This window comes from Helianthus annuus, chromosome 9 (genome assembly GCF_002127325.2).
Source record: "Helianthus annuus cultivar XRQ/B chromosome 9, HanXRQr2.0-SUNRISE, whole genome shotgun sequence".
NCBI lineage: Eukaryota > Viridiplantae > Streptophyta > Magnoliopsida > Asterales > Asteraceae > Helianthus > Helianthus annuus.
The window spans coordinates 148,685,939-148,699,295 of record NC_035441.2 but is presented as its reverse complement, the minus strand read 5'-3'; the positions used below and the strand labels follow the sequence as shown (position 1 = coordinate 148,699,295).

At 36.3% G+C, this 13,357-nt stretch overlaps 1 protein-coding gene across 1 annotated transcript; it reads right to left on the bottom strand.

Annotated features, from left to right (window-relative positions):
- Positions 1–11,292: 11,292 nt before the first annotated feature.
- LOC110879086 lies at positions 11,293–13,011 on the bottom strand. Its single transcript, XM_022127492.2, has 2 exons — positions 12,010–13,011; positions 11,293–11,909 (listed from the first exon to the last, which is right to left on the bottom strand). Exons 1-2 carry the CDS (start codon positions 12,682–12,684, stop codon positions 11,346–11,348), a joined length of 1,239 nt encoding a protein of 412 aa, XP_021983184.1. The 5' UTR covers positions 12,685–13,011; the 3' UTR covers positions 11,293–11,345.
- Between the last annotated feature and the right edge of the window lie 346 nt (positions 13,012–13,357).

Here is a 13,357-nt window from a genome sequence, read left to right as displayed (position 1 = left end):
CGTAGCGCTAGCATCTAAACAACAAAATCTGGATTCTCACATGGTGGCGTCGCGCCACCAAGAATACTCTCACCCGTCGCGCGACGCGACGGGCATATCTGGCGAGATTTGTTTGTTTTGTTTTAGGGTTTCGTATATAAACTTAAGTTAATCATCATTATCAACAACTTACGAACTCAAGAACCCTAGGGCAATTTTCAGAGTAATTTTCACGGTTTTCGGAGTGCTTTAGCTTGCGGGAATCATTCGGTTGAAGCTGGGATCGTAGGAAAGAAGATTGTTCGGGTCTTATCTCCCGGTTTTCTTTATTTTCTTGTTTCGATACTTTTCCAATGAATTCTTGTTTTGAACTTGTTTCATTTATTTTAGACTCATGTTTAGTGGCTAAAACCTTCGTTACTACCTAGGTTAGATGATAGTTTAATGAAGTTTGGATCTTTTAACGGTTTCTATTGTTTTGTTATGGATTGATTTTTGAAAGTAAATTATTCTAGAATTTCTTATTTGGTGCATATGCGTATTTAACTCTGATTGTTGATTACTTGCTGTTTCACATAAATTTTGGTGGATGTCTTTCACATAATGAATTTGTGTTGATTATTCGTATCTTTACGGGTTCGGGTGATCTTTGGGTAAATTGGCCAATAGCCTTAGAAACAGTAATTAAAATACAATTAGAATTAAGTATTCTGCTTAACTTGTCACTGAGAGGCTCGAGTTAGTTATTAGGTCTCGGTGCAATATTAAGACAGGTTTTGAGAGAAGTCGGTCTTAGTTCCCTAATTGCATTTGTGTCTATTAAACCAAGTTAGAATCTAGGATTGCCTTAGATTATCGCGCTGAGAGGTAGATAGTCGTATTAGGGCACTTTTAGAGTCGTTAGAGGACTGAGAGAAAGTCTAACAATCGGTGTTCACAACAGCCTTGTAGGGTTTCCTAGGTTTCTTCCTGAGAAGGGTCGGGAAGTCTTAGCTTGAAATACCTTAGGGTTTAGTACTTAACGATCCCGATTCCATACCACAATAGTACCGTTAGAAATCCATTCATAGTTAAACTGGATTCAAGCCTAGGTAGTCGTTAATCTTATCTGAATCAAACCTTAGTTCTTGTTCGTTTCATAGTCTATTTTTATTTTAATTTCAATTTTAGGATTTTAGTAAACCCCCCCCCCCCTTAAAACACAATAATTGTTAAGTCGTGTCAGTGTCTAGTCTAAATAAAGTAGTTAACGTAATTAATTAGAGTCCTTGTGGGTTCGACATCCGGACTTGCTTTTCTTTGCTAGAGTCGACCGGTTCACTTGCCGGTGAGTAGTTTAGTCAAGTTAGAGAGTCTGGATTATTATTACTTGAGTCTAAATTTAGGTTTATTTTAGTTTATTTAATTGAACTACTTAATCCACATCATTATACTTCCTCATGTTCCCGTTCTACTTCAACATGCTCTTGTGGTTTTTCCACATCAACTATAGGCGGATTAGGCGCCAAAAACTTTTGTATAAGACCCTTTTGAGACTTCAACAATTCTTTAACTCGTTTCCTCTTTTGACGTTTTTGCCATCCGGATGCTTATTTAGGAGCCATTAATGCCTAAATAATCGACAAGGTTTGTATCAAATTAAGTTAACGCCTAATGATTGACAAAAAACGATCCTAAATCATAAATCAACTAATCATAGAATCGTGTCATACCTGAATTCGACAAAACAAAAAAAAACAGAATACGGGCCTGAATTCGACAATCGTTTTTGTATAAATTACCAACAATTTAGTCTTCAACACAATAGAAAAATGGCATGAATTCGACAATAACTAATCGCCTAAACAAGGGTCTGAATTCAACAAAAAAGAAACATAATAATTAATAACTAATAAGGGCCTGAATGAGTGAATAATTCACTGTGAATTCGACAAAAAACAAAACATAACAACTGAATTCGACAATTTGATGTTTACCTGAATACGTGAACTGATTCGTGATCGTGAGACTGAGTAGTGAGTTCGTCGAACAGAATACAGATTACAAACTCTGTGCGTGAAAGCATGTGGTTGCGTGCAAGATTGAAATCGAACGACAATCGAAGAACAAAAAGTGCAAATTGAAATTGAACTCTTCTAGGCGATTAGTTAAACGACGTTTCAATATCCAGGGCACTAGTTGCCGCCCAACATGGGCTATTTGTTTTTTTATTCGTTTTTAAAATCATTTGGGTATTGGGCTCACTAACCTAATGGGCTAACTAATGTAAACCATATGATTTTTTTTTTGGTAAGTGGCTCTATGTTAATATTTATTTGGCTATACCCTATTAATTTTTTTTACATATATAATATCGGATTTTTTTTAAAAAAGATTACGTGCCCTACGAAATCACGGGCCTTGGCCAGTGGTCCTCCCAACCCACCTCCAGGGCCAGCACTGACGGGGGCCACCACGGTGGTGCCCCGACCCCCTTTAAGAGATTTACGTGTTGTTAGTTGAATAATTAACTATTATGAATTAGCAACATGAGTTGTGCTTCAGAGTTTGTACTTTGTGTTCAATCAAGTGTACTTTGAAAACCACTTTAAGAAACCATGGTTTGGTTTTTTATGTGTATGTCTTGTACTTTGTGGTCATTTGCTTGTAAAGTTGCCAAAACCTCCCACGTGTCTTATGAGCTGTTTTTTTTTCACCCCTTAAAAGCATGTGATGCTCTCTCATCTTAGGGTTGTTGCCCACCATAGTCGTTTCTCTCTCCACCGCATCTCTGTATTTTGGGGTTTTTTAACCCCATCGCCGGATGATTGTCATTTCATTGGCGGTTGTTTTTTTGGGGGCTTTTAAAGCCCACATTTGGAATGTGAGATGATTAGCAACAATTTGTTGCTTAAATGTGCCGTAAGGTTGCCTTTAGTTGTTTTATGAGCATCTCTTTGTTTCAATTTATGGTCATTTGTTTGTAACCTTCCAAGACCCTCTCATGTGTCCTATAAACAGTTTGTTTTCACCCCTTAAAAGCATGTGTTGTTGTCTCATCTTTGGGTTGACGACATGTTTTCCGAATTTGGGTGTCTTAAATCCAACGTAGCTATGTCTCTCTTCTCCGGCTTTACAGCCGTCGCCGGTGGCAGTTGTTGATGGGTTTTCTTTTTGTGGCTATGATGAGTTTTATAAAATCCCCAACATATTCATGATAGTGGCATTGCAAGGTTGTTGGATGGTAGGTTGGATCCTGCAACCCCCCTTGCAGCTACGTTTTTTGAGAACTCTGAGCCTCTGAGAAGGAGATAGTTTATGAAAGCTTGATTCCGTTGTTGTTTAAAAAACCTAGAACCTCAGACTATGGTTGGTGTTTATGGCTTTTAATGTTATTGAATGCTACATGTTTAATTTTTATATTGGTTACTTGCTTCACTTCTGGTAAATTATATTGGGTTTTGCTTTGGTTTTTTAATAATTGAATGTGATTCCGTATTTTATGAACATATCTATGCATTCAAATCTCAAACCCTAACTGAATCTCTTATACGTAACAATTAACAATTGCCTTGATTAGGTTTGTTTTCATCTTTGATTTTGATTTTTTTTTGTTTTTTGATATTATTCTCTCATAATTAAACTTTAAAATGAAAGTATTTTGATTATTAACATTTGTGTTTGGTTAATGTATGAATTTTCTTTACTAGAATAACCTTGATTCCTTTTGAAGTGAAGTCTTTTGGTCTAAATGTTCAGATTTAGAGGGTGAGAGATAGTGGCAGTGTTGATGTTAGAATATAATAATGGTGGTCGTCTGAGAGGGCGGTTGTGGTGGCGAAGGTCATGTAGCGTGGTGTGGTGGTGGCGGTGGTGTAGATGGCGGTGATGGAGATGTTGATGGTGGTGGTCATTGGGTGGTGATGGTGAGAGAAACAGAGGGTGGTTTCTCACACATTGTATTGAAAAAGAAAACTGACAGAATATCACATGGTTTTGTAAACTTTTCATGGAAATAAATACACTTTGAAATTGTGTGGATGGACCCTTCTAAATTCTCAACAAAGTTTATTAAGGAAATACAATGTGGATTAAAATATCTAATTAAAGTGAAGATGGTTTGTGTTATTTAGAACTCAATAAAAATTCTACAAGATATTTACCAACATTAGTTAAAACGTCATGATTAAGTTTATTTCAATGACATCACTTCTATATATTTTCTTTTACGTTTACCGGTTACGTGTCGCTTATACTTATAAGCCCATGTTAGGTATTCATTAGGTTACATATTATTTTGTAGGCAAATTGGAAAATAATAATCCCAACTTTCTGAACTTGGCCGATAATAATTCCAAGTCAGTTATTAGCCAATAATAATCCGATCTCGTCCAATTTCTTTGTAAAAATAGTCCGCCATTAAAATAAGCTTAGCGGAGTTAAGTGTTTTTCCGAATTACAAAACGATGTTTTAGGGCTTTTGATCAGAACGAGGATACGAGTCGATTGATGTAAAACTTACCTCGAAATTGTGTTCGAAATGGCTTGAATTTTGTTAATTGGAAGTTAAACACCCGAATTGAAGCACCGTTTTCGTGGGTTGGGGGCAGTATTTTGAGGTAAGTTTTATATCAATCGACTCGTATCCTCGTTCTGATCAAAAGCCCTAAAACGTCGGTTTGTAATTTGGAAAAACACTTAACTCCGTTAAGCTATTTTAACGGTGGACTATTTTACAAAAAAATTGGACGAGGTCGGATTATTATTAGCTAATAACTGACTTGGGATTATTATCGGCCAATTTCATAAAGATGAGATTATTATTTTCCAATTCGCCTATTTTATAATCCCCGAACCGCATCACGGCCGGGACTTCTATCTAGTTGTAATCAACATGTAACTGGATTTACCAATTTCAAGCATTTCTTCCATGGGAGAGCAATGAATTACTTTGTTTGGTGCATATCGGGTTTCATAACAAGTGGAAAATGTATTGATGGTGGATTTATAACCACTGGTGAGAGATTTGTGACGATTGTTGGTGGGCTTTGACATAGAACTTAGTACATGAATTAATGAATGGACTATGGTTTCATTTGTTCTCTCCCCTCTAATACATCTAAGGGTGTAAGGAGTGGTTAAACACTTTGGAGTGGCAAACTAAAAAATCAACCAATGAGAGTGTGCCACGTCAATCAGTGAAAAGTGTTTAAACTTTGGTGAAAAATGTTGGTAATGGTTTAAACACTTGGTGAAGTGGTAAACTTTTTTTTTTAAAAAAAAAAGAAAAAGGTGTGATTGGTTAAGAGATGGCATGGACCCCACCCCACAAAACTCTCTCTCATACACTCACTCTCTCTCTCTCCTGCTCCCTCACTCTCTCTCTTCTTTCCCGAATCGGCATCCTGTCCCCGATTTGTTTCCTTTGCCGCGTCCCAAAATCTTCGACGGCGGTGTTTGCCGATCGACAAACACGTTTGCCGACCGTTGCCGAGTCCCACACCGTATACCCTAATACATGGTAGGAAAACACAGATGCTTATATACATGTAATTTAAAGAATTATTGTCTTGAAAACTGGTATTATTGCATGCACATAAAAAGAAAAAGGCAAAGTTACATAGCTCCATGATTTCTTGAATAAGAGCATTCCTATTTAATTATTTATGCTTATCCTTAGGTCTTGCGTAGTGGGGCGCGGCCAAGGGCCATAGCGCCGCTATGGCGCCGCCCACACCGCCCCCACCGGCGCTATGAACAAAAAAAAGGGATGCAGCGCTATATCCATGGCGCCGCTATGGATGTTCTTTTCAAAAATGGACCAATCAAATTCAGTTAAGGTTTTTATAATTAATTAATAAAATTGAAAATTAATATTTAGGTAATGATGGGTAGGGGCTTTATGACTACGGGCTCTAGTGATATAACGCCCCATAAAGCCCCCGTGTGACGTGGCACGACACGTGTCGCATAACGCCCCACAAGGGGCTTTATGACTACGGATGGCCTTATAGTTTAGGAAAACTCACATTTTTTGTTCATCTTTTAAAAATATTTTACATCTCATTCCTGATATCCATCTCTATTCAATTATATAATATTTATTTGTTATTTTTATTGCATTATCTCTTTCTTCCACTCACAAAATATGAGGTTTGAGAGAAAAAGAATATATAGTAAGTCCCTAAATAAAGGGAATGAAAGTTAAGTCCCTAAATACCATCTTTATTTTAGGGAATGGAATGGGGTGAAAATATTAAATTATCCCTCAATTTATAAGGACGTGGTTAATATAGGGATTCCAATGGTGATGCTCTACAGGGGCATTTGGTTCAGAGAATATTTACAAAGGAACTGAAATGTTCAAAAGGAATTGGAATCTAATAGTCTAATAGAATATAAATTCCACTGAAAAAGTATTTGATGTTCGGTTGCTAAAGTTGTTAACAAGAATTGGAATGTCAACTGTTAAAATGTCGCAGTTGCTTTTAATGAACTCTTTTGATATGAGTTCCGGTTCGTATTCACAGAATCCACATATGAACTTTAAACATGACGACCCGAAGGTATCGATAATCATTCAGTTGGTCTTTGTCCTCGTCTTCATTCACAAAAATAAGTCAGCTATCAAAATTGCAAATTGGTCTCGTCTTCTTCACAGTTACCAGTAACATTTTATTGATCGTGTGTTTTACGTTTTGACATATGAGGTGTTCCGAAGGTATCATTGCTATCTTTGTATTTTTGTCAACGTGTAGATACAAATTTTAACCCGTTTCGAAGTGTAAAATATGAATAACAACTAAGTTACGCGAAAAGGTACAACATTTCAGTGGCCTTTTACAACACATACAAGCTACAAATTGTCTCTCCTAATTTCTTCTGTCTTGTTTCTTTTTTTATGTCATTTTCGATAATGAAGCCACATTTAAAAATTACACAAAGTAAATGCAATTTAATCATGTTTGATGAAAAAGAAGGTTTTGGATTTTGCAGCAAGAACATCTCAATTCTTAAATGAATGTAAATACCATCTTGAATTAAATTCTTGTAACAAATAATATATATTAAAAAATTTAGAGCAATACTTTAAATAAAGTTATAGTTTACTTACAGGTGCTTGCATACACAAAATTGCAATTGTTTCCTAGCCGAGTTAATTACTGTTTCCGTCCCTGTGGTTTGTCAAAAATCACTATTTCAGTCCATTAGTTTAAAAATTGCGATTTCAGTCCATGTGGTTTCACTTTCGTAACCATTTCAATCCACCTCGTAACCATTTCAGTCCCTGTACTTAACAGAATAACGGATTGAAATGGTTACGAAAGTGAAACCACAGTGACTGAAATCGCAATTTTTAAACTAATGGACTGAAATTGTGATTTTTTGACAAACCACAGGGACGAAAACAATAATTAACTCTAGCCCAATAATGACTTTTATAGCTGCGAATCATAATGTAAAACTATTTTTACGACATAAGTTAATAAAATTGTGTACGAATGTCATATTATTTAGACTAGAATAAACTCTTAAACTAATTATAACACCACTTTATGTATAAAAGTCTTTTTATTTAAAAAAAGACATGCTTTAATACATGTCTTCTCAATGTAAAATAAAGTTTAAACAATTTAATGGATAAGAAATATTTAAGTTTATGTAATAACAGATTTACATATATAACTTACCGTCAATGTTAGAACTAAAAGTTTAAAGAAACAAATAAAACTGTAATTACATGAATTAAACATGTGATAAAATGGTTGGGAAGTTAGGACGTAGGTACCTATTATGTCTATTTTTTTGAAATGTGTGAATTATTTGTGAATGTCGGGAGGTCTAATAAACGTTGTCTTAATCAGGTTCGTGTTAGAGAGCCCCCTCGCACAATAGATCTCCAATTTAAACCCCTCAATGAGAAACCTCTATCACACAGACTCAAACTTGAGATCCGGAGGGAAAAACTCATTCGGACCCACCATAGGTTGAAGTTAAATGCTCGTGGCCACCACTAGAGCACTAGTGATGGTTATTATGCCTATTTATATAGAAAAAAGATGGGATATGGGTATGATTTAATGTGGGGTGGGATAGTTGTTGCAATATATAACCTATACTAGATCGTTGGGCTTTGTTTTGTATAAAAATAGATCTAAAGATAGAGTTATATCTTGGAAGGATTAGTGTAAATATGTAATTATGTAATTAGGATATGTTTGTTTGGGGTTGGCCGCTCGGTTTTGAGCTGGCTTTTTGTGTTTGAATGAAGTTTTCTGTTAAAATATATATATATATATATATATATATATATATATATATATAACCTATACTAGGTTAAAACCTGTGTGGTACACGGGGTTGAATAAAAAACTGAAAATAGAGAAAATGAAAACCAATTACCATTATTGATTAAGTTCAAATATATAAGATCGTGCTACAGATATAATTGGATTGGCTAAGTGACAAAAAATAAAAATTGACACACAATCAGGTTGATCGGAATTCATAATTTTTGACCGAAAACCGAATATGTAATTCGGCTATGTTTTAAAACCCTTCGCTTCGGTTTAGTTTGGCTTTACATTTAATCAGTTTGAAACCGAATAATGAACACCCTGCTAACATCCAAGAACACTAATGAAATACTAACTGATCTAATCAAGATAAAGCTATAAATTAAATAAAATATATTATGAACAAAACGCATAGTAAATCATACAAACTGAACTCGGTTCAATTTGGTTGAATTTTACCTATAACCTTACTAAATTAAATCTTATGTTACTGAATCAAACAGTTGATGAAATAAATTCCATTACGATTCAACGCCACCAACATCTCTTAGGCACGACAATTTTTCCAGTTTTTTTAAAGCAAAATCACAAAAACGCACACAATTCAAGTTAGAAGTGAAGCAATTACTTTAATCAAAGATTAATTATCGGGAAAATGAATCTAGATATGCAAAATAGATGAAAACAAAAAAAATCATGTTTTGACAGAAAAAAAAAAAAACTTGAGTGGTCATTCGATCTCACAATTTTAACGGGTCAATTAGAAAGAATCTAATCTAATTTATAATAAAAGACTACAAATAATGGCACATGGCATTCTCTCATTCAGACTCATAAATTTTATTTAAATTTTTTTAATAAATTTCTTTTAATATTAATATTAATTAATAACCAATATATAGATATCACTTATTTTTATCCTTATCTTTATCTAAAATTAATTAATAACTTTAATTTTGCAATTTAGACCCTTTGTTTTTTTTTTTACTTTTTATCCAAAGTTTTCATCTTTTCCATTTAATCTCAACTCTTTTTTATTTTCAATTTTGGTCCACCATACTTTTCATCTTTCCCAAGTTTTTCGTTTCATTCTAAATTTTGTGACTTAACGCACCGCAACGTGCGTGTGGGTTTCAACATTTTTTCGTATATTTTTTTACGTTTGACTGGCCCGTCGCTTCACATCTATTTTTCTGCGTTTGACAAGTTCGTCCAACACGCGGTTCCTGGATGGACTTAGTTATTTTTTGTATGTTTTACGTTTCGGTTTAATTTCTCAGCAACGAGCGTGCGTGATTCAAAGATTTTACGTCTGCTTTTAGCTCGGCGTTATTTTTTCTCGTTTTTATTTATTTTCTTTTTACGAGTTTTTTCAGATGTTGGTGGTCGCTGACAATGGTATAGTATTGCTACTACTTAACACAGTTTTATGACAACCGCTGCAACGCAGATAGAGAATTGCAAATTTCCATAATATAAATTAGCAACACATTGTTGCATTGTGTTGTTGTACCCCAAGCATGGGGTGTTTTTCAAAAAAAATTTGTGATTTTTCACTTTTAAACCAAAGTTTTCATCTCTTGTATTTTAACCCTCTTAATTTGTTTACTTTAAACCCAAAACTTTTCATATTTTGTAATTTAACCCAAATCTTTTTTATTTAGAACTTTGATCCCCCATACTTTTTATCTTTCGTAAGTTTTTCGTTTTACGTTTTGTTCTAAAATTTGCGAGTTAATACGTCGCAACGTGCGTGTATGGTTCAACGTTTTTGGTCTATTTTTCACATTTGACAGGTATGTTGCAACGTGTATATTTTCCCCCTTTGGCAAGTTCACCGCAACGGGCGGATCCTACTCGACTTAGTTATTTTTTTTCTACGTTATTTTGCGAGTTAACACGGCGCAACGTGCGTGTGTGGTTCAACGTTTTTACGTCTATTTTTTCCATTTAACAAGTTTGTCGTAAGGCGTGGGTCCTAAATTGACATAGTTATTTTTTATATGTTATATGTTTCAATCTTATTTCTTCGCATTAATACGCCACAACTTCAGTGTTGGTGGTCGCTACCAGCGGTGTGGGATTGATGTTATTTGGCATAATTTTAGGTTTTTGCCACATCGCGGGGGTGCTTAATTCTAGTTAGAGTTCAAAATTCATCCAAAGTGTATCTTAATGAATAAAATTTAGAACGATATGAATCATTTTATTTGAATGAATGCAGTAAATAAACAAAGGTAAGTTCTGTTATGTAACAAACCTTTGTACCAGGGACGCTTATCATACTCTAGTCCTGTAATTTGAGGAATAAAAAACCAAACACCCTTTTCCAATTTGAAGTATGCTCGCACTGTAGCTAAAATAATAACAGGTTATAATATAAGCATACATTTGACATTAAAAAACACTAAATTAATAAGGTACTTATAACATGTTGAACATGATGCACATTCTATACCTCCTAGTTTGAATGTGATAGTCCTAACCTTGATCCATATTATGAACTGTTTTAATATCTAGTACAACAGCACCAGAGGGTTCTAGAAGTGGTATATATGGAGCCGCTAAAATAGAAACCACCTCCAGTTGTAAGAACCGCGAGAACCACTCTCAACCAATCAGGAAAAGGGGTAATTTGGTCATTTACTCTTAAATGTCTAATCTACTCTCTCTCTCTCTATTTAATGACTGACCTTACTCTTAAATGACTGACATTTTACTCTCTCTCTCTTAAATGAGTGACATTTACTCTCTCCTCTCTCTTTTTAAGGGTGTAAGGGGTGCTCACCTAATAGGTGAGTCCCCCATGTTACACCTAACCAATCACATGGTGCCACGTCAACTCCCCTAATACACTCCCCTAATTCCCCATTTTGATGGCGGCACTCACCTATTAGGTGAGTTCAAAATTTTTTTTTTTTTTTGTTAAAATTATGGATGTTTAAAAATTTATATAAAAGACATTTCATTAAATTTAAAAAAAAATACATTCAAACTAGAAAAAAAAACACATTCAAACTAGAAAAAAAAAAAACACATTCAAACTAGAAAAAAAAATACATTCAAACTAGAAAAAAAAATACATTCAAACTAGAAATCGCATGGCCACCCGTACTTGTTAGCGATTTCTCGCTTTCGGGCTAGGATGATCGGCAACATACTTGGCGGAACATCGTCGTGCGGCTTAAGGAAGGTTTTCATATCTCGATCGTAATTGTAGTTTTTCATCGTCTCGATTTGTACCGATATGAGCTCGCGAGCCTCCGACTCTCTTTTTTTCCTCAATTCGATCGCCTCCAATTCTACCGCTTGCTTCGCTTCTTTCATGGCGGTGTACACTTTGAATTGTGCCGCCAACTCGGCCGAGCTTCCCTCGGACGATGTAGCTTGACGCTTGTCTCGCCGTTGTGCTCTTTGTGGCGAGGGATCTTCGTTAATATCCGGTATTGAAAAGTCTACTTCAACCGGCTTTCTTTTATGTGCCGAACCTTCACCTTCCTCGCCCATCAATGGGACTTGGGCCCATTTCTCGTGTTTTCGAACGACCTCCCACGCCTCGATGTGTTGAAAACCGCTTGGAAATCTTTCTTTAAATTCTTTTAACGCGACTTTCATCACGTCGAGATCTTGACATCCACTTGCTCGTGTGCGATCCTACATGTTATAAAATAAAAAAAATTAGAAAGTGTTAAAAAAGTATGAACTTAGAAAAAAAATAAAAAATATGCAATGTTAAAAAAAATATAATTTTTACCGCTTGTTGGTATAGGCCGTTGAAAAAGTTTATTTTCGCATGCATCGGGTTCCATTTAGACCGTACTTGATGAACGGTCCGGTTACTTCCACCGATAGTTTTGTTAAAGTGCTCTAAAATTTTACCCCAAAAACTTTCGCGACTTTGTTGATTGCCCTTTTTTTTGTTGGTAGAACAATGTACCCACGCCTTCGCCAACGCCTCTTCTTGTTCTTTTGTCCATTTTTCGCTCACCGTTTTCCCTTTTTTTTCTCGAGCCTCGTCTTCTTCGTTGCCCGCGTCTTCGTCCACATTATATTCATATTCCTCGTCGTCGTCGCCCAAATTTTGAGTTTCGGGCACTACCTCATCGTCCTCGTCGTCCTCGTCAATAGGTAGAGGACGTTCGACATTTCCTCGTGTAGAAGGAACTTGTGGAGAACGATAAGCATATGGGTCGAAGGCGGGGGATTGAGGAGGAGCGTCCATTGATAGCAAATTTTGAAAATAGCCGAAATTGGGTTGTTGGGTGTTGTAAAACGAGGGGTGTGGAGGTTGTTGGAAATAAAACGGGGGTTGTGAAGTGTATCCGTAAGGGGGTTGTGGTTGAGCATTTGCACCGCTCGAACCATCTCGAGACGGTTTCGATACCCGCCCCTTATTTTTTTTCTTGGCCTCGCGGGGTCGGTTCTCCATTGCTCGGTGTATAAAAAATAAAAAGTGGATGGGGTTTGGTTGGATAGTATAAAAAATAATGGTTGTGGTTGGAGAGTTTAAAAAAATATAGAGAATGAGATTGGTTGGAGAGTATAAAAAATAATGGTTGTGGTTTGGTATTTATATTAGTTTAAAAAAAACTTGAATTTTTTTTTTTTTAATAATCCGACCGTTGTCAACGGTCTAATTTCCTCGATCCTCGCGAAATTTCATCGGTGAACACACACACAAAATGCACCCCGAATCGGGACCCCGCTTTGATGGCGGCGGTGTTCCCGATCGGGGAAGGGGCTCACCGAAGGGGCTTACCGCGTACGCCCCGGACACCCTAAGGGATGGTCATCTCTCACATTTATTTTCTCATTTCTCATCTCCATTTCAAGATCTGGTTTAAAAAATGGGGTGGTTTGTCCGATGATGATGGTGTTTCCGGTGACAACCACCAGCTAAACCCTTCCCCCCCTCCGTCTCTACAGTAATCGCCGTCCACCCCCCACCAGCCGTCGATGATGATGATGACCATACCCACCCGACTGACCGCCACCGCCACCGCCGGTGGTTGTACCAGCCTCCGCCACACACCCTCTACGAATCTATCTCTCCCTCTCTTCTGCGACCCCTCTCTCCGTTCACCACCTCCTCCGCCCCCTGT